Raw genomic sequence first — 21,513 nt, forward strand, 5'->3', positions numbered from 1 at the left:
ACTCATCTTTTTTTATGTTGAATTTATTAATTATTTTATCTAAATGAGAGGTTTAGAGCTCCAAAAGTTATAAGTTATTCATCAAGAAAAGAACAAACAATATTAAGCACCTCTGCCAGACTGACATTATTTAAAAAGGGAAAAATCCAAAAAATGTAAATAGATACATACAAGGTTTTTGCAGGACACTGACAATATGTTTAAATGTGTTAATGGGACGTCCTAATATTTCTTCACATAACATATACTTAATTTCACCAAGCATTTAGTCAACAAGTCCAGCCACAGCTGGCTGAAGGAAATGGGAATATTAACACACACAGAACGGCCATACTGTTAACAAGGCCAAGAGCCAGAAGCACAAGCTGTATATAATGTTTACAAGGTCTCGCTCATACACTCCGCCTGCTTCCTCTCACTCTGCTGTGCTATAAATCTGTCAGAAAGCCTCGGTCTGACTGACATTAACTACAATTTACAGTCCACGGAGCTCAGCAGCAAGTCCTTAATTTAATAAAACCCCCATATTACATCTGTAAATTACACTGGCATAAACTCAGTGGAAAGTTTTATAAGTTAAATTTGTAATTTTCAAACCTCAAACTAAATGTCACAAGACATAAGCAGAAATGAAATGTGTTCATTATCATTACTTTAACCTGTAATTATTCTGTTGATCATCTTGCAGATGACACAAACATGGCACTTCATTTGACAGAAGATGGAGGTGAGTCATTTTAAAATTATTTTATCCATTTAAAAATAAAAGGAATTGATGAGTTTTAAACTTGGATTTTAAACTTTTAGTGAAACAATTAGTCAAAACCCTCCAATTCTAAAAATAGGACTCAGGAAAATCAGGAATAATCAGCACTTTCTAAAAATTAATAAATACAGTGGCATGCATATATGTGGGCTCCCCGTGTTCTTAACTGTGAATAGCAGTAGATTGTTTTTTCAACATAACAAACAAGATTTGTTTTTGGAATTATTTAAAAATGAAAAGAAATGAAAGAAGCATCACGAAGAGTTAAGGCACAAAGTATCTGTGCTCACAGGTAACTTTTCACAAGGTTTTAGGGCTATTTCCCATTTTTGTTTGGAAAGCTCAGGTGATGCAAATCTGGCTCCTCAAACCTTGTCCCAATAATCAGCCATCCACTCTTCTAGAAGCTGCCTGGCACGAACTGCTTGTAATACTGCAAGAAAGGCTGATCAAAACCTGTTTCTAACCGCAAACGTCAATCAGGACTCTTGAGAAACCAGAAGACTTTTGCAAGGAAGAATGGGGAAAAAATCTCCAGCAAGAAAACGTGTTCACAAGTATCTGGTACTAACAAAAAGGGTTGTTACATAGTGTTGATCATGCAGGGTGCCCAAACTTTAGCTTAACGCATAAGAGCCCACACCCATTTCTGAAAATTGAAACATAAAACATAAATTCAGGGAAAAACTCATTCAAGTTTATTTCTTATTGTGGGATAATTACTGTAATTATTTTAAGGTTAAAATCCTTAAAATACGATGTAACATTTTTTATAAATAGTACTTTATTTTTTTATCTATAAATTGTGTCAGAACTATGGAAAATAAACCATTTAAATAAAGCTTTTGAATTGTTAAAATGGTTAAAACACACTTTTAAAAGGAGCTAGTTTTATCTCCAGCACTAACCCAGCACACACACATTCTGTAAACGATGTAAGATGAACAAACACATGTTTACACACTGTCCTGCAGTGATGCTCTCAGGATGTTTAGTACAAGTCACATAGGAACATAATTATTGCACACTTTCTATAAATCCTATAAACGTCATTTTGCTTTTCAAATATCACTGTGTTCATCTGCTATATGATATATTTAACTAAAAGTGCTGATCTGAAAAATCAATGATTTATAAAGGAAAATCAGGGGTTCCCAGATTTTTTCATACCACTGTACAAGGGTGTGCACACATATGTCATCATGGGCTCTTTTTGAAAGATTAATCAAGATCAAGATTAATCTTACTTAAAATATTACAGAAATATGTCAATCTTAACTATGTTTTTTGAAAATTAGTTATTAGAAAATAGTATTGCTATTCACAATAACAGACATTTTTTGAAAGTCATTGTATGTAGTTCATTCAAAAGTTTGGAACCATTGTCTATTGCATATTAACTTTAAAACTACTGTGTAGGTGGACAATTCTATTATTTTATTTAACCCTCCTGTTATATTCCGGGTCAATTTGACCCATTTTAAAGTTTGAAGATTAAAAAAAATAGTTAAAAGTATTTTTTGTCAGAAACTTGCCTTAATTAGTGTAATCAACATATAATATAAAAATGGGGTATCTCACATATTTGCAATCATCCCCTAAAAAACTGAAACTAAAACAAAATTGCAATGTTATGTTTTAATGTTATGTAAAACTATTGTTTTATATGTTGGTCTTTCAAAAGTGAAAAAGCAGTGAAACATTAAAAAATGTTTGTAAATTTTTTTTTTTTTTAAAAACAAGTAAATTATCCTAATTGAAGTATTACCTGTTAGAGGTAAGGAACATCATTGCACTAAATATTGATAGAATAATTAGTAATGGATTTATTTAAAAATATATATTTACACTGTTTGTAAGGATTTTTTTGGGTTTCAGACATTTTTAAGATAATGAAACATGCACCGGGTCAAATTAACCCCGGAACACCATTGCTGTTCCCTATCCAATGAACATAATAGGAGGGTTAATATTTAATACCCATTAATCATGCATGAAAACTATTTATGCAGTAAATAATTTTACATTTTATATTTCTATTTCATTCACTTTACTTTGTAGAAATCTGTTTTTTTTACCATATATAAAATGTTTCCATATGTAAAAGCAACACAAAGGGAAAACATATTTTTATAGGCATTGTACAGCTTCCTATAGCATGCATTGATTGAGTTGTCTGCCACCTCTGATAGGAGTATGAATAAATGTGTTTTATTTGTTTACCAGCCTCTGCCACAGACAGTCTAGAGAATAAGAATGAAGAGAGGCTGCAGACGGGTCTGCTCGTGGGTATTTTGGTCACTATGCTGCTTTTGGTGACTGCAGTAATGGTGACACTCTACATGTACCACCACCCTACGTCCACCGCCAGTTTGTTCTTCATAGAGGTGAGTAGTGTTCTTTTCAGTAAACAGAACTGTACAAATGAAAATTAATTCTATTTGTGTGATACAACACCGGTTGAGGCACTTTGTAAAAAAAAAATTTAATAATAAATCTAAACAAGATCTCGCAAGATTAAAACGGACGATATTTCTCGTCAGGCTTAAACCTGTCTCGCGGGGCAAAAAAACAGTTATGTTAGGACTTTTGAAGAGGGATCTGGCAACCCAGTAGCGATAGCGATAGAGTATGATGGCTGAGAAGTAGGGCTGGGCGATATGGAAAAAAATCTTATTACGATATAGTTTTTCATATCAGCCGATATCGATATGTATCACGATATAAATCAAATCACTTTCTGTTACACTTAAAGGTTTCTATTTTTACTCAGAAGTGACAGAATAAGGGAGTTATGGACAAAATCACTAGCAGGCTCAGAGCCTTGTGGACAGACACTAGGATGTTAACATCTTGCCAGGTGGGTACAGCTTTTAAATTAATTTTAAAAAGGGGACAAATATATAAACTAAAAAATATGTAAGACCCTTTACATTATATGTCTGTTTAATTTAAATTGCAATAACACTTTATTTATTTTTATAAAATTATATTTAATCAAAAGATCATTCCCCTCCCTGAATGCAGGCAACTACATAAAGCAAAATACAAGAGTATATCACAGTGTTCATTTTGACAGGTGATTTTGATACAGTCTTAGTCTTTTCACTAAAATGTATAATAGTTTTAGTTACATTTTAGTCTATCGGATATTATTAGTTTTAGTCAGATTTCAGTCTAGTTTAATTTTGGTCATATAAAAAGTATGTATTACATATGTTTTACTGTTTTTCTATTTTCTATTTGTTGTAATTTTAGATAATTTACTGCTTATGTTTTTTTTTAAATAAGAGCCTTTAGTTTTTTTTTCATTTAAATTAAGCTAACATTTAAATATTTAAAAAAAAAAGTGGCCTATAATGGAGGTGGGAGGAATAAAGTCAAGTTTCTGAAATGATCCACTTCTACTGCAGTACAGATTTATACTAACATTACTGGCTTTCAGTAGACTAGACTTACATTACTTAAGTGTATTTAAAACTCCAGTTCAGTAACAGCAATGTTTAGCTCAGTTCAAATACAGCTAGACAGATTATATAATCTTCTGTATTTAGTAAAATATCCAGCATAACAGACTCTCTATCTGTTAAAAACTATAAAACACAAAGACAGAGGAGAATGCTGCCCTCAGGGTTTTCTAACAGAAACAGTGAGAGTTAGGAAAAAAGATGGAAAGTGCTTCCTTTCTGTGTGTTTATATACTAACCCCTCACTCGTGCTGAAGTTAACCTTAATTTACACGAAACGTGGATTAACACGGCTAACGTGCGTTACCCATTAGTTTATTAGAATGTAAAAAGCAGTGAAAGCATCTTAGCTAATGATGACAGATTGCACAGATCCCTTTTACACCTAAACATCGCTAACTTTAAACTGGAGACAAGCTAATCTAACTAGCAGCAAACAGAGCAGCGTTTACCTGCCTTCAGAAATCTGAACAAGCTCACCTCTCTAAATATCTTGGAGACGCATGCCTCATATTTAAAAGGTGAGTTTTCCAGTGTAGCGCCGCTGAATAGTATAAATGAAGTTTATCCAGTAAATGGGAGAGAAGGAGCCGCTATGTGAGGAGTTCAGAGTGGAGGGGCTCGGGGGGTGGGGCGGAGGGGGATGGTGGAGAGGGGAGGGGAGGGGTTGTACTGGGCTGAGCAGCAGTTCAGCGTGCTGCCTGATCTCGTGCTGCGCCTTTTCACAACGCTACTTAAACGGGAAATAGAAAATTTAGTTTATCGAATTTCTCGCCCCGACTTATCGCGATATATAGTTTCCTCGATAACTATCGATATCGTTTTATCGCCCAGCACTACTGAGAAGTGAGAGCAGCTCTCAGCAGAAGAGGAAAATTAGGGCATTTGTATAGAAGATGCTTCTGCTACTTTTAAGTTGTATGTCTGGCTGCATTTTGGCTCCAGTGGAAACAATAAACCGTAACAGAGTGACCAACAAGACACAAACCATATATAAATGCTGTAAGTAAATCCTTACTTTCATACACGTTTCATAGGCAGGTGTACTAATCCCTTAGCTCTGTACTGTATTTAAAAAAAAGTTCTGTCTCAGTTTGCACTTCAAGCATAGTCTTAATCTAACTGGTCATGGTTATGCATAGTTAAATTATAAGAGATTTAGGAGAAAAAAAACACAAACCATAGTCTTAATATGACTGGTTGTGGTTTGCACTTGTTGTTTGCACTATATAAGACCTAGAAAAGTTTAAAATTTTATTCTTATTTCTATTTCTTATAGAATCAATGTGTGAGAGAAACCAGTCTGTTAAGTTTGCGTTATATGATTTTGTCAAATAAAACTTTAGTTTTCAAGCCATTTTTCATTTTTGACTTTTTTTATTTTATTTTATTTTTAAATCTCGTCTCATCTCGTTCTCGTGAACCCCATATCGTGTCTCGTCTCATGATATTAGTGTCTCGTCACACCCCTAATAAACAATAATTAATTTTTCAGACCCATGTTTTACTCATTTACATCTTGATGTCAGCAACATATCTGAAAAATGCTGGGACAGAGCAAGAAAAAAATCAATATCACTTCAATTTTATGGTCTATTTTCATACATAAGGCACTCCTGACTTTAAGGCGCATTAAGGGACACTAGTAAGAATGCATACTTGAAGTAAACAAGGAAGTCACCATGTTTCTCTTCTAAATCTGAGGGGGGCTCATTTACAGTAAACTACACAGATTTCTCTTTTGAAAACTGTTTATTTGGGTTAGTAAATTCTTCTGTTCATTTACTGTAAACTCAGAATTCTAGTATTTTACAGAAGAGTGAGAGCTAGCCGCTGTTAGCAAACACTTAGGCAGCCACGGTTAGCAGTGCTAGCCAGCCACGGTTAGCAATGCTAGCCAGCCGCGGTTAGCAGTGCCAGCTAGCTGCGATTAGTGCTAGTAAATGCCGCCAAGTGGCAGTAGATTGAGGTGTTCCGGTAACCCAGGGCACTGTCAGCTAGCAGTTCATCCTACGCAGCTTGTTTTAACATGGTAAGCATGCAGACTACAGTCCGATATACTCACCTCTGAACGTCGAAAGAGCTAGCACCGCGGTTAGCGGCTAATGCTAATGCACTCAGCCTCAGTGCTGGAGAAACTCCCAAATAACACTGCACTTCAGCCGAGGAGCTTTACTGCTCCTTACAACCTTTTAGCATTTTTAGCACTGCTGCAATAGGAGCAATATGCAACTAACTCACATGACTGGGTATAAAAATAACTTTTTAGAGAGGCAGCATCTCTCAGAATCAAAGATGGCCAGAGGTTCAACAATTTGTGAAAAAAAAAGGCTTCCAAAAGATTCAGAGAATCTATAGAAATCCCTGTGCACAAGAGATAAGGTAGTCAGCACTGAATGCTGGTGATAGTTTTTATTAATGTTTTTAATTATATATCTTACTTTTGCAATTAGGTCAATGTACAAGACACTATGCTTAATATTTTAAAGTTCTGGGCACAGAAATGACACCCATTCAGCGGATGCCTTGTGTAAAGTAATAAATGTGTGTTGTTTGTCCACTGTCCATCAGAGAAGACCAAGGCACTGGCCTGCAATGAAGTTTCGTCGAGGCTCTGGCCATCCAGCCTATGCGGAAGTGGAAGCTATGGCCCGAGACAAGGAAGGCTTCATTGTAATGGAGCCCAAAGACAGCTTCATTATTTCAGACCGGCGAGAGAGCTCCGTCACCACTGACCAAAGAGACGGCTTCATCGTGCCTGACCAGAGAGAACGCTTTCTCGTCATGGAGACTTGCTGACATATAGTTCCAATCCCAGCCCACTGTGGAAGAGACTTACAGATAGAAACATACCTCAGAAAAAAGTTGTCTTCTTCTCTCAATTCTTTATTTATTTTGACAACAGCTGTGGATATAATCAGTTGAACACTGGGGGTGGTGAAAATGATGCTGTACTTTTTAAGAAGGGGACATTGTCTGTTCACAGTATCCTTTTTGCACTACAGACAGTTTTCTAACAAGGGGAAAGACATTTTCTTGACACAGTGTGAACATACACTCTCTTAGGCCATTTTCACATTACCAGGCTAGAACGACTCTGCCTTAATCAGACCTGCCAGCATGTACGCATTTTGCGTAACGGGTACAAATTTTTACCTTCAAGTAGACTTAAGTAAGAGTCCATGTTCTAAAGTATGCATATCATTTGATGTCACATTTCGCCATGCTGTACCAAGTTTGTTTTTGTGAATGTGTTTGCGTCCATTTGCGCAGGAAAGTTACCTACTGAGCCCTCAGGTACTTTCATCCACACTTCACTTTCCTCCAAACTGTCACTGTGCTGAAGACTCTCTCAATCTCTCTCTCTCTAACTTGAGATATGATAATACAGTAAAAAAAATAACTCTAGTCTTCCAGACTTAAACCACACAATGCTATTATTACTGCCCTTCTCCCAAACATACATGGGGAAAAAAAACTACCAGCATTAAAAAAAGTAAATCATGATTTTATTTGATTTAAGCGAGTGACACAATTAATATAAATACAATTCAATTTTGTCAAAATAATGCTGATTTTTTATTTTAAATTTTTGAATACCTAATAATAAAAGCTTAAGATAATCCGGTCGGTCACGTGGTTTACACATGTGCACTGTTTCATATTTGCACTGGTGATTTTAATATTTTTGTTTCAAGTAATTAAAAAAACTATTATATATATATATATTTTTTTTTATTACCTTTTTTTGATTAAATGACGAAGAAGCTAAATTGCTATTTAGCTGCTAAAATTATTATAACTGTCTGTTACAACAAGCTGCATATTTCATTAAAGGTTTAATGAACTATGATTTTAATTGTTTTTATTTTTAGTTAGCATATAGCTGAAATCTAATGTTGGTTGTATAATAGCAGCTGCATTCTATTGTGATAAACTGTGTTTTATATTCAATTAACGTATGATCCGATTAGTCGACTAATCATAAAAAATAATCGGTGATTAGTCGACTATAAAAATAATCGTTTGTGGCAGCCCTACCTCTGATACACGTGAAGTCAGCCACCGCCTCTTTACGAACTGCTGCTGATGCAGCATTACTGAGTAGCATCACAGCAACTCACAAAAACACCTTGTGCTGAGTGACATCACCCGTTGGAGTGATGTGGGGAGAGAGCCCCATCTACCCACCCAAAGTGAGCAAGGCCAATTGTGCTCTCTCAGGGCTCTGGCAGCCGATGACAAGCTGCATTAACAGGATTCGTACTGGCGATCCCCTGATCATAGTATTAAATATATAGTTATACAAAATATATTATCCTTTAAGGACAATTTCCTTTTAGTCAGGACTATGCAAACATTTTTAATTGCAAAATATTGTTTATACTCTTGTTAGCAATTTGAATCCTTTCAATGTTGGCAGGTCTGCTTAATGTGACACAGAGCTGAGGGAACATCTTAATTCTGAGCATTTTAATTCAGATTTGAGTCACTTTCATATGTGATGCTAAATCAGATGTGTATTTGATTCCTGGGCAGTAAACATGAATGTGTACAATCAGACTTGATTTTAAGACCAGGCTCTCATCTTTATGAATGGTAAAAGGTCAAATTGCCTTTTTAAAACATTGATAAAACGTGAAAATATGAAATGTAGTCAGTGATTCTGATATACTAAACAGTTTGTTCTGTCTATTGCGCTTGAATAGGTTTCCACATCCAGAGGGAACTTCCACTCTAGCACAACAACCCAAACACAGATGCCTTTTTTCTGAGGGGTGGGACTTTATCTAACATTCTTTATTATTATTATTATTATGAGCATTCTTAGAACTTCCTTTCATATTTGAATTAGTGACCAATCTGTCTTCAGGCACAGATTCATTCATATTACTCATGCCTACAGGTTACATTTATAAATACGTATTCTCACAACAGCTGATCTGAACTGATCTGATCTAAAAATCTGAATTGTTTAGTGAGGCCTGTAATGTGAATGTAGCCTTTGAGAGTTCTCACTCTGCAGGTAGTTTGAGATATATTCAGCAACATGAAAGCATTAATATTACAGTTACAACTGAATTATGAACAGTATTTGTCATGTTGCAACACTGAAACTTTAAAAATACCTTCAACAATATGAATTATTTTTCTATTTGTTTTATTGGTGACTTTTTTTATAGGATTAACTAAGGAAGAAGCTAAGGACCCCAGTTAACAGTTTGCTATAGCTCTGTTACCCAAGGAATTATGGGTCTGACTGCTTTGTACACTGAGAAGTGTGAATTCTATGTACCAAGATGTTCTTTTATTGTAACAACTTAGTAATCACAGTGTATATAATTGAAGGGTCATCAAATTAAATATATTTCTTTATTCATTTGCATCAATCCATCACATCTTTACAATAAATTAGTATCTGTGTTTGTTATACTTTATCCACAAATCTAACATCATAATAGGATGTGTGATTCCTGTGCTCTTTTTAGAGTTAAGATATTGACAGTTCTGAACATCATGATTTCATCATTTTGTTGACAGCCTAACACTGAACAAAGTGCACAGTCTTAATATTAAAAATCAATAATTGGCAGGCAATGCTTATTATCCAATAATTTAAAATATAAGGAACTGATTTCATTTTTTCTCATTGTGCAACACTGATTGCATGATCATATTCACACAATTTGAAAAAGAAATTACATACATACAGGGGTTGGACAATGAAACTGACATTTTAGTGTGGGAGGTTTCATGGCTAAATTGGAGCAGCCTGGTGGTCAATCTTCATTAATTGCACATTATTGCACCAGTAAGAGCAGAGAAGAGTGTGAAGGTTCAATTAGCAGGGTAAGAGCACAGTGTTGCTCAAAATACTGCAATGCACCCAACATTATGGGTGACATACCAGAGTTCAAAAGAGGACAAATTGTTGGTGCACGTCTTGCTGGCGCATCTTTAACCAAGACAGCAAGTCTTTGTGATGTATCAAGAGCCACGGTATCCAGGGTAATGTCAGCATACCACCAAGAAGGACTAACCACATCCAACAGGATTAACTGTGGACGCAAGAGGAAGCTGTCTGAAAGGGATGTTCGTTTGCTAACCCGGATTGTATCCAAAAAACATAAAACCACGGCTGCCCAAATCACGGCAGAATTCAATGTGCACCTCAACTCTCCTGTTTCCACCAGAACTGTCCGTCGGGACAATAAATTATTGTGGTCTAAAACCAGGTGTTTCAGTTGCATTGTCCAACTACTGTAACTGTTTGTAGTGTTAAAGCAACCTGATCCAAAAAATCTTAAATTATTTTTAGTCATTAATTACTCTCCAACTTCAATGTAACTATTTGCCTCAGGATCAATTATGAAGTTTAAGTTCTTCTCACATACATTTTAGCAAACTGAAATGAAAAGTTCAGCAAACTGTGTATTTGCCGTTTTTCACAGAATGTTGGAATTCTATTCTGTTTAACGTCATCAGTCTTGAACAGATCCACAACAATGCTGTGGACAAATACCTCAAACACTGTCTCAGAGTCTTCCCAGCGTCCTCCCAGCCCTGGGTGTTGGTTTAAGGCAAACCACAGTGGTCAGCATGGAGTGTAGGGCTTTTGGTCAAGGCTAGCAGTAAAACGCTGTCCTGTGGAACAACAGTTCACTGCTTGAAGGCACAAGTGAACAGAGGCTCCTCTGTTTTGGCAGGGATGTTGTTCGGCTGCGCAAGTTGTTTCCTGAGCTTTGACCTGCACTAGGCTTTTTTATCTAAAAACAGACAGAATAAAAACACTTAATAAAAGAGGACTGACATGCACTTTACATACACTGACATGTCAAATGGTATGAGGCAAGTATAATGTCCCACGACTTTTGATCAATGCACTGACGTAGGATATGCTGCATTTTGGGCATCCTGCACTGAACGTGAATGTGATTCCTGACAGAGTTGATTGTCTGTTCGCACGGACAGTCCTAGTCAGACACCACCAGTTATGAACATTACCACCCACTGCACTGTACACTGTGGGTGGTAATGACTTCTATGACATTTTTATTAAACACGTAACACTGTGGATCTAGGAATGATATATGTCCAAACAACTTCGAAAATTCAATGTAAAGTGGTATGAAAAAAGTTTGGGCACCTCTAAACATTTTTTTAAAGATTTTCCTTTATAAACCATTGGTTGGAACACAGTGATATTTAAGAAGTGAAATGAAGTTATAGGATTTACAAAAAAGTGTGTAATAATTCTTTAAACAAAATTAGACATGTGCATAAATTTGAGAACCCCAACAGAAAAATTACATCAATATTTAGTAGATTCTCGTTTTGCAAAAATAACATTCTCTAAGTGCTTCCTATAGTTTCCAATGAGAGTCTGGTTTGTTGAAGTATCCAGCCCCGGAGCAACTTCAACTTTCTCACTGATTCTTAAACATTGTTCTCAAGAATGAAATCCATGTAACCCTCAACTTTACCAAGATTCCCAATACCTGCACTGATCACACAGCCCCACAGCATGATGGAACCATCACCAGATTTTACTGTGGGGAGCAGTAAAGTGTTTGTCTTGGAATGCTGTGTTCTTTTTCCGCCATGCATACAACTCTCCAAATAACTCAATTTTAGATTCATCAGTCTACAGAACCTTATTCCAAAATGAAACTGGCCTGTACAAATGATGCAAAGAGGAGAAAAACTTGCATTTGGCCACATTAACCCTTTTTCATAATTGTATGACACTTTTTGTAAATCCTATAAACTTCATTTCACTTCTCAAATATCACTGTGTTCATCTGATATATAGCATAATGAACTGAAATTGATGATCTGAAAAACCAATGATTTATAAAGGAATTTTAATTGTCAGGGATGCCCAAACATTTTTATACTACTGTATCAGCCACTGATACACACTATCAGGCTCCATTTGAACGTATAGAGGTTTAGGCTTTTTTTAAGCCATAAGGTTACCCTGTATGATCAATTTACATAAGAAAATTCCATGAATTTTGTCATGTCAGTGCAATGTTTTTGTTTATCAATATATATTGATTATAAAAAATATATTGTACCTTGCATTGGAGGTGCTGGTAGTCGTCGTCTGTGCTGCCTTGATGAGTCTAAGGTTTGTGGCTGTAAGCAAAATAAATTTAAAGATTGAGATGTGTGTGTTGTAATCTGTATGTGTGTGGCTGTGTGCGAATTTTACAAAATCGTTTTACCCTGGCGAAACGTGTCTGCGCAGCAACATTAAGGCCTGCGTTTTTAAGAGCGGCGATTCTTGCTGCGATGTCCGTCACCTGAATAAACCAAAAATGAAAAACAGTTATACAGAAATGCAAGATTGCTTACCAATGGTAACTGCCTATAATAATGGTATATTGCGATTGTGATTGGGTGCGACAAGCCTAATTGTGATAAAAAGGAATGTTTTTTTTTCTAGGGATGCACATTAAAAAGGAGTCTAAAAGGCCTATTCACACTGAGACAGATTATTACTAGTGTGAACATGTTTAATGTTTAATATTTTAATGTCACATTTGCTAAAGCACTTCACAGTGTCCCTTGGGGCGGCACGGGGGCTTAGCACGTGGTTAGCACGTTCACCTCCGAGCACTGGGGTTTTGGGTTCAAGTTCCTATCTAGGCTGAGTTTCCATGTGCTCCCTGTGTCTCTGTGGGTTTCCTCCGGAGACACCGCTTTCTTCCCACAGTCCAAAAACATGAAGATCAAGTGAATGGGATAATTTAATACTCTAAATTGTTTTGTATATGTATTGTTATGTGTATCGCATATGATTGAGTGTGTGTGTAAGTGTATGTATGACTGTGTGCCCAGATATGGATTGGCATTCTGTCCTGGGTAAATGCTGTAGTGCTCGATGCAGTCCTCCAGGTCGCCGGTGGTTTCCGGTTGAGAGTACACTGTGTGCTATTGGCTGCCGCTTCTCACCGGTGTGTGGATGAGTGCTGAGTATGAATGGTTGTGTGTAAAACGTGTAAATTGTAAAGCGTCTTTGGGTTCCTAGAAAGGTGCTTTATAAGTGTAACTTCATTTATTTATTCAGCTGTAATGCTTCAGAAGAACTATTATGAGAAATGGCAGTGGAGGAGAAGAACAAGCTGAACACACCTGGAGGTCAGACTGCTGCACATGGGCGGCGACTGTGGCCACCTGCTCCTCCAGATGAGTAAGTTCTCCATCAGAGGTGGCTGCGCTGATGCTGCGTGCACACTCCTCCAGATCATCCAACTCAACCTCCAGCCCGAACACAGCACTCGCAGCTACATAAACCTGGAACGCAGCCATAGAGAAATGATGTCTGTTTATTTTGTTTATCAGTTCTTGATTTTTTTGGCTACAGGATCCTGAATTAATTAACAACTGATAAAAACAATGTCAGTCACTTGGACTGGGCGATTGTTGCTCTTTTGTTTCCTGTGCTCTGCTGTGAAATCCAATATATCACACAGGTTTAAAATCAGTCCTCTGACAGACGTAAGAGATTTAAATAAGGCAAGCCATGGGGCTGTTTACTTTACCATGACTACTGATGTCAATCACTGTGTGGTGTGAAATGACTACACAGTCCTGTCAAGGCACACGTTTTCTAACTTCTTATTCTGTTTTGTATCAGAATAAATATACGTTTTATTTAAAGTTGCTTTGATAACGATTGTTACAAAAATGAAACAAATATTAAATGATAAAAGATAATATATGCCTCTGATTTGACAGCCCATGTACTAGGGTTTAGATTCTCTGCCTGAGCCAAACCCAGTACCAACACCAAACCACTGTCCCTCTGCCCTGCACAGACTGGCTCAAGAAAATAGTCTGGGATGTAACCCTATGTGTTTAATGTTATTTTTTATTTTATATAAAGTTCTATAAAATAAAGTTTTTTATTTTATATAAAGTTCTATAAAATGGCCATTTACTTAACTCACTCAGTACTATCACTAATGTGGCCCCAACACCAGGAGGGTGAAGACTAGCAAATGCCTCTCCGATACATGTGAAGTCAGCCACCACCTCTATTCAAACTGCTGCTGATGTAGCATTACCAAGTAGCATCACAGCGCACTCCGAGGAAATTGCAACAACTTGGTTCTGATACATCAGCTCACAGATGCCTTGTGATGCCACCCTTTAGAATGATGTGTGGAGAGAGCGCCATCTACCCACCCAGAGAGAGCAAGGCCAATTGTTCTCTCTCAGGGTTACGGTAGACGATGGCAAGCTACATGAACAGGATTCAAACCACTTGCAAAGTAACAACTCAAACCGTGATCATAAAAAAGTTGCACAAGTTAAAAGTGTTATAATCACACAAAGCTGGCCTTAGACTCTTTACTGACACATATAAGTCACCTCCCCAGTGAAACTAATCCTGTCTGAATAGGTCTTTAGGGTGTGTAATAAGGTTAGGGAGCATACATGGGAAATGTAAGTTGAATACCTACATTCTCCTCTAGTCTGCTGAGCTGCTCGTCCAGTCTCTTGCTCTGGGCAGGAGGGAGTACAGGCAGGTTCCGGGATCGTGACTCTCCATCATTCATGGCACCCTGAATAAGATCTTCAGTGGCATTCAGGACCTTCAGCACCTCAGTGGTGATGCTGCGGAGTGATGCAGCTGTGTACTTCTACAGACACAATCAGGCACATACAGACACACACACACACAGGCATAACACATTCATTTATGATAAGGAAACATCTATATAGATCTATAGTAAAGGCATGAAGAGACAAGCTTGCATAATATATAGAAGCCAAGAACATAGAAGTTAGAAAAGAACAGAAGCATAGAATAGAAAAGAAAATCAGACTGAGTTTTTTCTAACTGAGCACACTATGAAAAATGTTAATTAATGCGCTTCACACAGTTTCAGATGAATAAATAGCTCCCATGTCTGAGCAGGAAGAAACAAGAAAAGAGCTCTCCACAGAGAGAGGAGTCAGACACAAGTGAACCACGAACAAACCTCTGAATGGCAGAGCTAAAAGGCTGATGCTAAGTAACCCTGGGATGATTTATCTCTTTCTGTGCATATTTGTGCTTTCATTACGGTAGGCATCGTTTGTAAAGGTGTTTGCTTGACTATTTTTATGGATGTGGTCTGTTGCTGGATACCTAATTGGCTAGTGGGAATGTTCGTTTAGATTGTTAGTAAGCTAAACAAGATCAGTGGCTAAACATTGTTGTTTCAGTATTAGCTAACCTACCGTATTTTTGCACTATAAGACCCCTTATGTATGAATATTATTAGTCAGTTTGTAAGGAGCAGCAAGTGCAGCTTTATACAGGAGTATCAGTTTAGTTCTCTGTTGGAGCAGTATTAGCATTAGCCGCTAACTGCGCTAAGCCCTAGCTCTTTCACCGTTCAGAGGCGGCATTTACTAGCTCTAGCCGCTAATGCTAATGCTGCTGCACCCAGCCTTAGTGGAAATCTGAAAATCTAAGCTTACTGTAAATAAACAGAAGCGCTTTACTCATCCAAAAAACCTATTTTCACGAGAGAAATCTGTGTAGAGTAACATCCAGCGCTCGTTTGACTCGTTTCACTCATTTTGAGAATATGTTTTTATAATAATTCGTTTTGTTTACTTAGCTTAGCTTTACTTATCTTAGTTACATCCTAGAAGGAAACATGGCAACACCCATGTTCCTTACTAGTGTCGCATAATGCGGCTTATAATCCATTGCGCCATATGTATGAAAATAGATCAGAATATTTCATTCATTTATTGGTAGTGCACATTATTATCCAGTGAAAATACTTTTTTGGCAAAAAATAGGGCAGATAAATGCTTTTCCCTCTCCTGCTATTTGGCAAACTTACTTTACACATGAAGGTCAGGTATGTTTATTTGCTAAATAGCCCATAATTTGGTGAAAATCTAGTTTGAACTGTGTTTTACAATGAGCTGCAGAAATCACAAAACCAGTACAAAATCTAATTTCATTTGCAGCCATAAAACTCAACACAAAACTAGACTTTTTTTGTATTTTACTTTGAACCATGCAATGCACAAAGAGGGGAGAAACTAGTAGAACAGCAGAGCGACAGTGAACATTTTTTTCCCGGCCTGTAGGGGGAGAAAAAAAGAAATCTAACCCAGGGTTTCCTAATGTGCCTTTAACTGCTTTCGACAATGTGAATATGATCTTGGGCATCAATTATTTTGTTGTAAAAAGCAAGAATCACCTGCTGTACCAAAGTGGAGAGGAACTGCAGGTCTTTTTCTAAGTCCAGATTGCGTGTACCCTTACAATCACAAAGAGAAGGAAGGCAGAAAGAAGGAAAAGAAAGAAAAAATACAGTGAAATAGTACAGAAAAAAGTGCCAGCATTTAATTAGCACATTAAAGCAAATTTGTTACCCTAATCCATGTTTCTCCAAAGTACCCTGTTTACTGCACTCCATCCCACATTAACAGCACCTCCACACATTTTCATAGTCAATGTTGTCAAAGTTGTTGATTATGTCGACTAATTGTTGCAGCCCCAGTTCAAAGCTGGGTGGGCAATATGACAATGTTTTATAATTTTGTGATCAATTCTGTTACTGTAATATACAATGTAAATTTTAGTATAGGAAAGCATCCGAATAGCAGTTTTTTAATGAATCTGCCACTACTGATAGATTTTGTCTGTTTCAAAACATAATAATAAATAATAATACTTTAAATGTTGTATATAAGTCATATATATATATATAAGTCAGGACTGCAACTAATGATTATTTTGGTAGTCGACTAATCTGGTGATTATTTTTTCGATTAGTCGATTAGTCATCGATTATTTCTGCCATGTCCTCCACCTCTATGATACAATGATAAAAATGATAGAAACAGCTGAACATGAGATTTAAAAGGCATACATATGTATAGATGTTTAAAAGTGGAAAGTACTGATATTTAAAGGTTAAAAATGTAATCTGTTGTGTTTGGGCACTATTGGAGTGAGCCATTTACCCATCTCCCATTGCACTTCTATGCCCATCACGTTGTGTAATGCAGTACTGTTACAGTACTGAAATTTGCAGTCAACAAATTTAAATAATCAACATTGTCGATTATATTGACTAATCGTTGCAGCCCTAGTTGTAAGTAAGAATATGTAACATCTTTACATTTATAACAACTCTTCCTTACTTTGTAGATTTCCTCAGGTGTGAGATACACCTCTTGACCATAGTGGGCGCTGTTCAGATCTTCCTTCAATATGTGCTCCTTGCAATCACACTCTTCTGCTCTTCCCACACAATTAGGTTCTTCGGTTTTCTCAACCAGGTCATGCTTGCTCTCGTCTTCGTCTTCCACAAAGCTCTCCTGCGTTTGTTCGTTCAAGCTCTTGTTCTCTCTGTCTTGTTCCACCTCAATATATTCCTCTCTCTCTCCACTCTTTATAATCTCCATTTCATTTTTCTTCCCCCTCACAATTTCCTCCTCGCTCTCACTCCTTTCAGTGTCATCTGATCTGCTGATTCTCATCTTGCTGTCTTGTGCTTCAGTGTCCTTTTGTGTGTTATCCAAAGGCTTGATTGCACTGTCAGTCATTCTTTCATATTCCACCTCTGATTCTTCACTCTGACATCCAGTTATAGCCTGATTACTGCAGCTGTCTTGCTCTGTTTCATCCGTTTCATCTATTATTCCACTTCTTGCATCATCTAGACTTGCATCTCCTCCAGTATTCGTTGTTGTTTTTTCCATATCTTTTGTTTGCTCGTCATCTTCTTGATTCTTAGATTCGTTATTTCTCTGGCCAACTGCTTTTCTTTGTCTCTCTGGCTCTTTGGGTATCTCCTCCTCAGTAGTGGTGCATTTTTTAATTTGTGTTAGCTCTGTTTTGTCATGTTTTTCTTGTGATCCACCTTCCTCAGCTTCCTTAATCCTTTCTCTATAACCAGCTGTGTCTTTAGTAGTTGTAATTCTTCCCTCAGTGTTAGTATTATTTATGTCTGCAAGCCTAATATGCTCTCCCGCCACCATGCTTTTAAGTCTTAATTCTGAGCACTCTTCCTGTTGATTTTCAGCAGTTCTCTGCTTATTATCTCCCTTAATATCTGTAGTCAACTTTCCTGAATTCTCCTTCTTACTACCTACCTTTCCTTCTTCTACTGCTGCCTCAAACATATCTCCTTCCTTCACTGATTCTGCACGGTTCTGTTTTTTCTCTGCAACATCTAAAAGATTCTCATTTGCTTTTTGCTCTCCACAGTCTTCCATTTCTGATACAGATTCCTCCTTCTTCATGTCCACTTCCATGTCCCATAAAGCTTCCCCTCTTTCACTTTCTCTCTCCTTATCTACATCATCATTTCTCTCTCCCACTATCTCCTCCACTCTATCAAGCTCATCTTCAATAGAGGAGAACTGTGTTTGACTGTCTTTATTGCTCAGTTCTCTCAGAGTGGATGTAAGCTGGTTTTCTCCTGAACCAAACAGAAGATGATTATTTTCCAGCTCCGACACACAAGCATCAGGAGTCCCAACCTCTGAGCTTTGCATATCTGAGGTTGTAGTATCCATGGTGTTGTCACTTAGGAAGTCTGAGGCACCTTGTCTCTTGTTTCGGTGTTTCACCACAACGTCCAATAGAATCCTGCTGTAGTCCTGGAGAATAGAACACTAAAATTATTGAACATATTAATGAATAAAAGCAACACAAAATCTAAAAATGCAATCAAAGATAAAATATACATTTATTTTATTTACTTTGGCCTTCATTTTACAGCAGACATCATGAACCCAAGGTATTTAATGTTTTTAACTTAACATAAGCTCTATACGTCTGTAAATAATATTTCACACTTCTTCTCAGTGATAAAACTCTTGCATACGGACTGTAATAAAAATAAAAAAAAGAAGGACCAGTGAGTTTTTTGGCTTTCTTAGCCACATGACATCGTGTTGTCACATGATGTCAGATTTTGCACACAGAGCACGATGGCAGCAATCTAAAAGACACTGGAGCAGAGAAGAGACACGAAACGAAATTTCAGCTGCAATTCGAAAATACAGTTTACAACCACAGTGTGGGAGTCCATATGGAAACGCGTCTGTGAGATGTGTTGTGTTTACGTGGATCTCCATGGAAACGCTCCCCCAACATGTCATTATGGTGCCTGACAGTGGACAAATCGCTATATTATTAAATGCGAGGTGAAGAAACTCAGAGAGCTGAGTCCGGACTGGACTAAAATTACTGGAGGAACACGGAGTTTAGCGAAAAACAGAAAATAATTAAGCCTGTAGGTAATTCAGAGGACGTCTGAGAAAAACACATAAAATAACAGAGGATCCCACATAAAAGAGAAAATTGCCCCCTGAGAAACTAATCCCATCTGGACAGGGCTATACATCCATTCTGGCATTTCAGCCTTGGACACATTCCAAAATAAAGTTGAGATGGTAAGGCACTCACCACTTTAAAATGCTGCCATCCGCTCTCACAAAATAAAGATGTTTTAGTATTAAGAATACCAAGCAATTACCGTATTTTTCGGACTATAAGGCGCACCGTATTATAAGACGCACTATCAAAGAACGCCTATTTTCTGCTATTTTTCCATACATAGGGCGCATCGCATTATAAGGCGCGTTAAGTGACACTAGAAAGGGTGCCTATATCAAAGTGAACAGGGGTGGCGCCATGTTTCCCTTCCCCCACCGGGGGTGGTCGCTTGCCGGTGGAGCGTCTCAGTATATATAAATCTAGCTCTTTCAAAGTCAAACGAGTGCTGGATATTAATCTACACAGATTCCTCTCCTGAAAACTGTTTATTTGGGTGAGTAACGTGCTTCAGTTTATTTACAGTAAGCTTAGATTTCCAGATGTCAACTAAGGCTTGCTGCACCAGCGTTAGCATAGCTATCCGCTAGCACGCTAGCTAGTCACCTAAACTAGTAAAGTTAACCCAAACTTAAACGACAGCGTTACACTGAGTAATCCTGCGTGTTCTGGTAAGACAGTGAGATATTAGCTAGCGATTCGTCCCCCGTAGCTTGTTTTAACACGGTAAACAAGCAGATTACAGGCTGATAAAACTCACCTCTGAGAGAGTTAGCGCTTAGCATCTAGCTAATGCTAGCCAGGCAAAGCAGCACAGACTTACAGGCCGATAACTCACCTCTGAACGGTGAACGCTTAGCGATTAGCATCTAACTCTAATAATACTGCTCCAGCAGTATTAAAAGTGCTAAATTTAGAAAATACTGATCTCTGAACAGTGAAAAAGCTAGCTAGCTAAGCGGTTAGCATCTAGCTAATGCTATTGCTGCTCCAGCCTCGGAGCGGCACGGCTCTGCACGGAGTGTGTGTTTACTGCTCCTTACACCCGACGGGTAAAATTTAGATAATACTGATCTCTGAACAGTGAATAAGCTAGCTAATGCTATTTGCTGCTCCAGCCTCGGAGCTGCACGGCTCTGGACTCTGTATAGCACTGAAACTCTGTATAACGCTGCACGGAGTGTGTGTTTACTGCTCCTTACAACCTGACGAGTAAAATTTAGATAATACTGATCTCAGTGAATAAGCTAGCTAGCTTAGCAGTTAGCATCTAGCTAATGCTATTGCTGCTCAGCCTCGGAGCTGCACGGCTCTGGACTCTGTATAGCACTGAAACTCTCTATAACGCTGCACGGAGTGTGTGTTTACTGCTCCTTACAACCTGACGAGTAAAATCCATACAAAAGGCGCACCGTATTATAAGACGCACTGTCAATTTTTGTGAAAATTAAAAGTTTTTAAGTGCGCCTTATAGTCCGAAAAATACGGTAAGTAAGTTTTTCAGGTGTTATTTTGTCCCACATTTCCTGTAAACAATCCTGTAAAAAAATCAGTCCAGTTCAGACCCGTACCCTCTGCTTCCACAGTCATGCTTTTATAACCTGTGCAGCATGTGGTCTTGCTGAACAATGCATGAATTTCGGTTAAAAAGATTTCAGGTGTTCAGCTTAGACCTGCGCCCTTGTTGTTTACACGCTGAAATTCGTCCTGATACCGTGAATTATTTAATTATAATATGCAATTTAGAGTTTTCAAAATATTGTTTTAATTTTTTCTTTTAGACACATTTGTTTAAAAACTGGAAATCAAGTTCAGCCTCTTGTAATGAATGCTGTTGTATCAAATCTGTTGACATTAATGTTTTTTTTTTTTTTTTTTGTTAGTAGCCCTAAATTTCTTATTTTTTTTGGCATGTGTTGCTGATCTGAAATGCAGGAATGGATGAATTTAATCAAATGTAATAAAGC

At 37.5% G+C, this 21,513-nt stretch overlaps 2 protein-coding genes across 6 annotated transcripts in view; one reads left to right on the forward strand and one right to left on the reverse strand.

Moving 5' to 3' along the window:
* Positions 1–7,977, forward strand: part of plxdc2a (plexin domain containing 2a) — a 29,698-nt gene extending 21,721 nt beyond the window's left edge. For both annotated transcript variants that reach the window (XM_049483059.1, XM_049483058.1), the window contains exons 12-14: positions 689–727; positions 2,993–3,153; positions 6,805–7,977. In XM_049483059.1, coding sequence (XP_049339016.1) covers positions 689–727; positions 2,993–3,153; positions 6,805–7,032 — 428 coding nt within the window. In that variant the 3' untranslated portion in view covers positions 7,033–7,977. The remainder of the gene's footprint in view (positions 1–688; positions 728–2,992; positions 3,154–6,804) is intronic.
* Positions 7,978–9,968: 1,991 nt separating this feature from the next.
* Positions 9,969–21,513, reverse strand: part of myripa (myosin VIIA and Rab interacting protein a) — a 56,386-nt gene continuing 44,841 nt past the window's right edge. For 3 of the 4 annotated variants that reach the window (XM_022678026.2, XM_049482525.1, XM_022678027.2), the window contains 7 exons: positions 17,404–18,867; positions 16,455–16,514; positions 14,709–14,888; positions 13,375–13,536; positions 12,465–12,542; positions 12,315–12,375; positions 9,969–11,000 (listed from right to left, as the gene is read on the reverse strand). In XM_022678026.2, the coding sequence (XP_022533747.2) occupies positions 10,987–11,000; positions 12,315–12,375; positions 12,465–12,542; positions 13,375–13,536; positions 14,709–14,888; positions 16,455–16,514; positions 17,404–18,867 (2,019 nt within the window). In that variant the 3' untranslated portion in view covers positions 9,969–10,986. The remainder of the gene's footprint in view (positions 11,001–12,314; positions 12,376–12,464; positions 12,543–13,374; positions 13,537–14,708; positions 14,889–16,454; positions 16,515–17,403; positions 18,868–21,513) is intronic. The other variant, XM_022678029.2, reaches the window with a different exon arrangement.

The sequence above is a fragment of the Astyanax mexicanus genome, chromosome 8 (assembly GCF_023375975.1).
Source record: "Astyanax mexicanus isolate ESR-SI-001 chromosome 8, AstMex3_surface, whole genome shotgun sequence".
Classification (NCBI taxonomy): Eukaryota; Metazoa; Chordata; class Actinopteri; order Characiformes; family Acestrorhamphidae; genus Astyanax; species Astyanax mexicanus.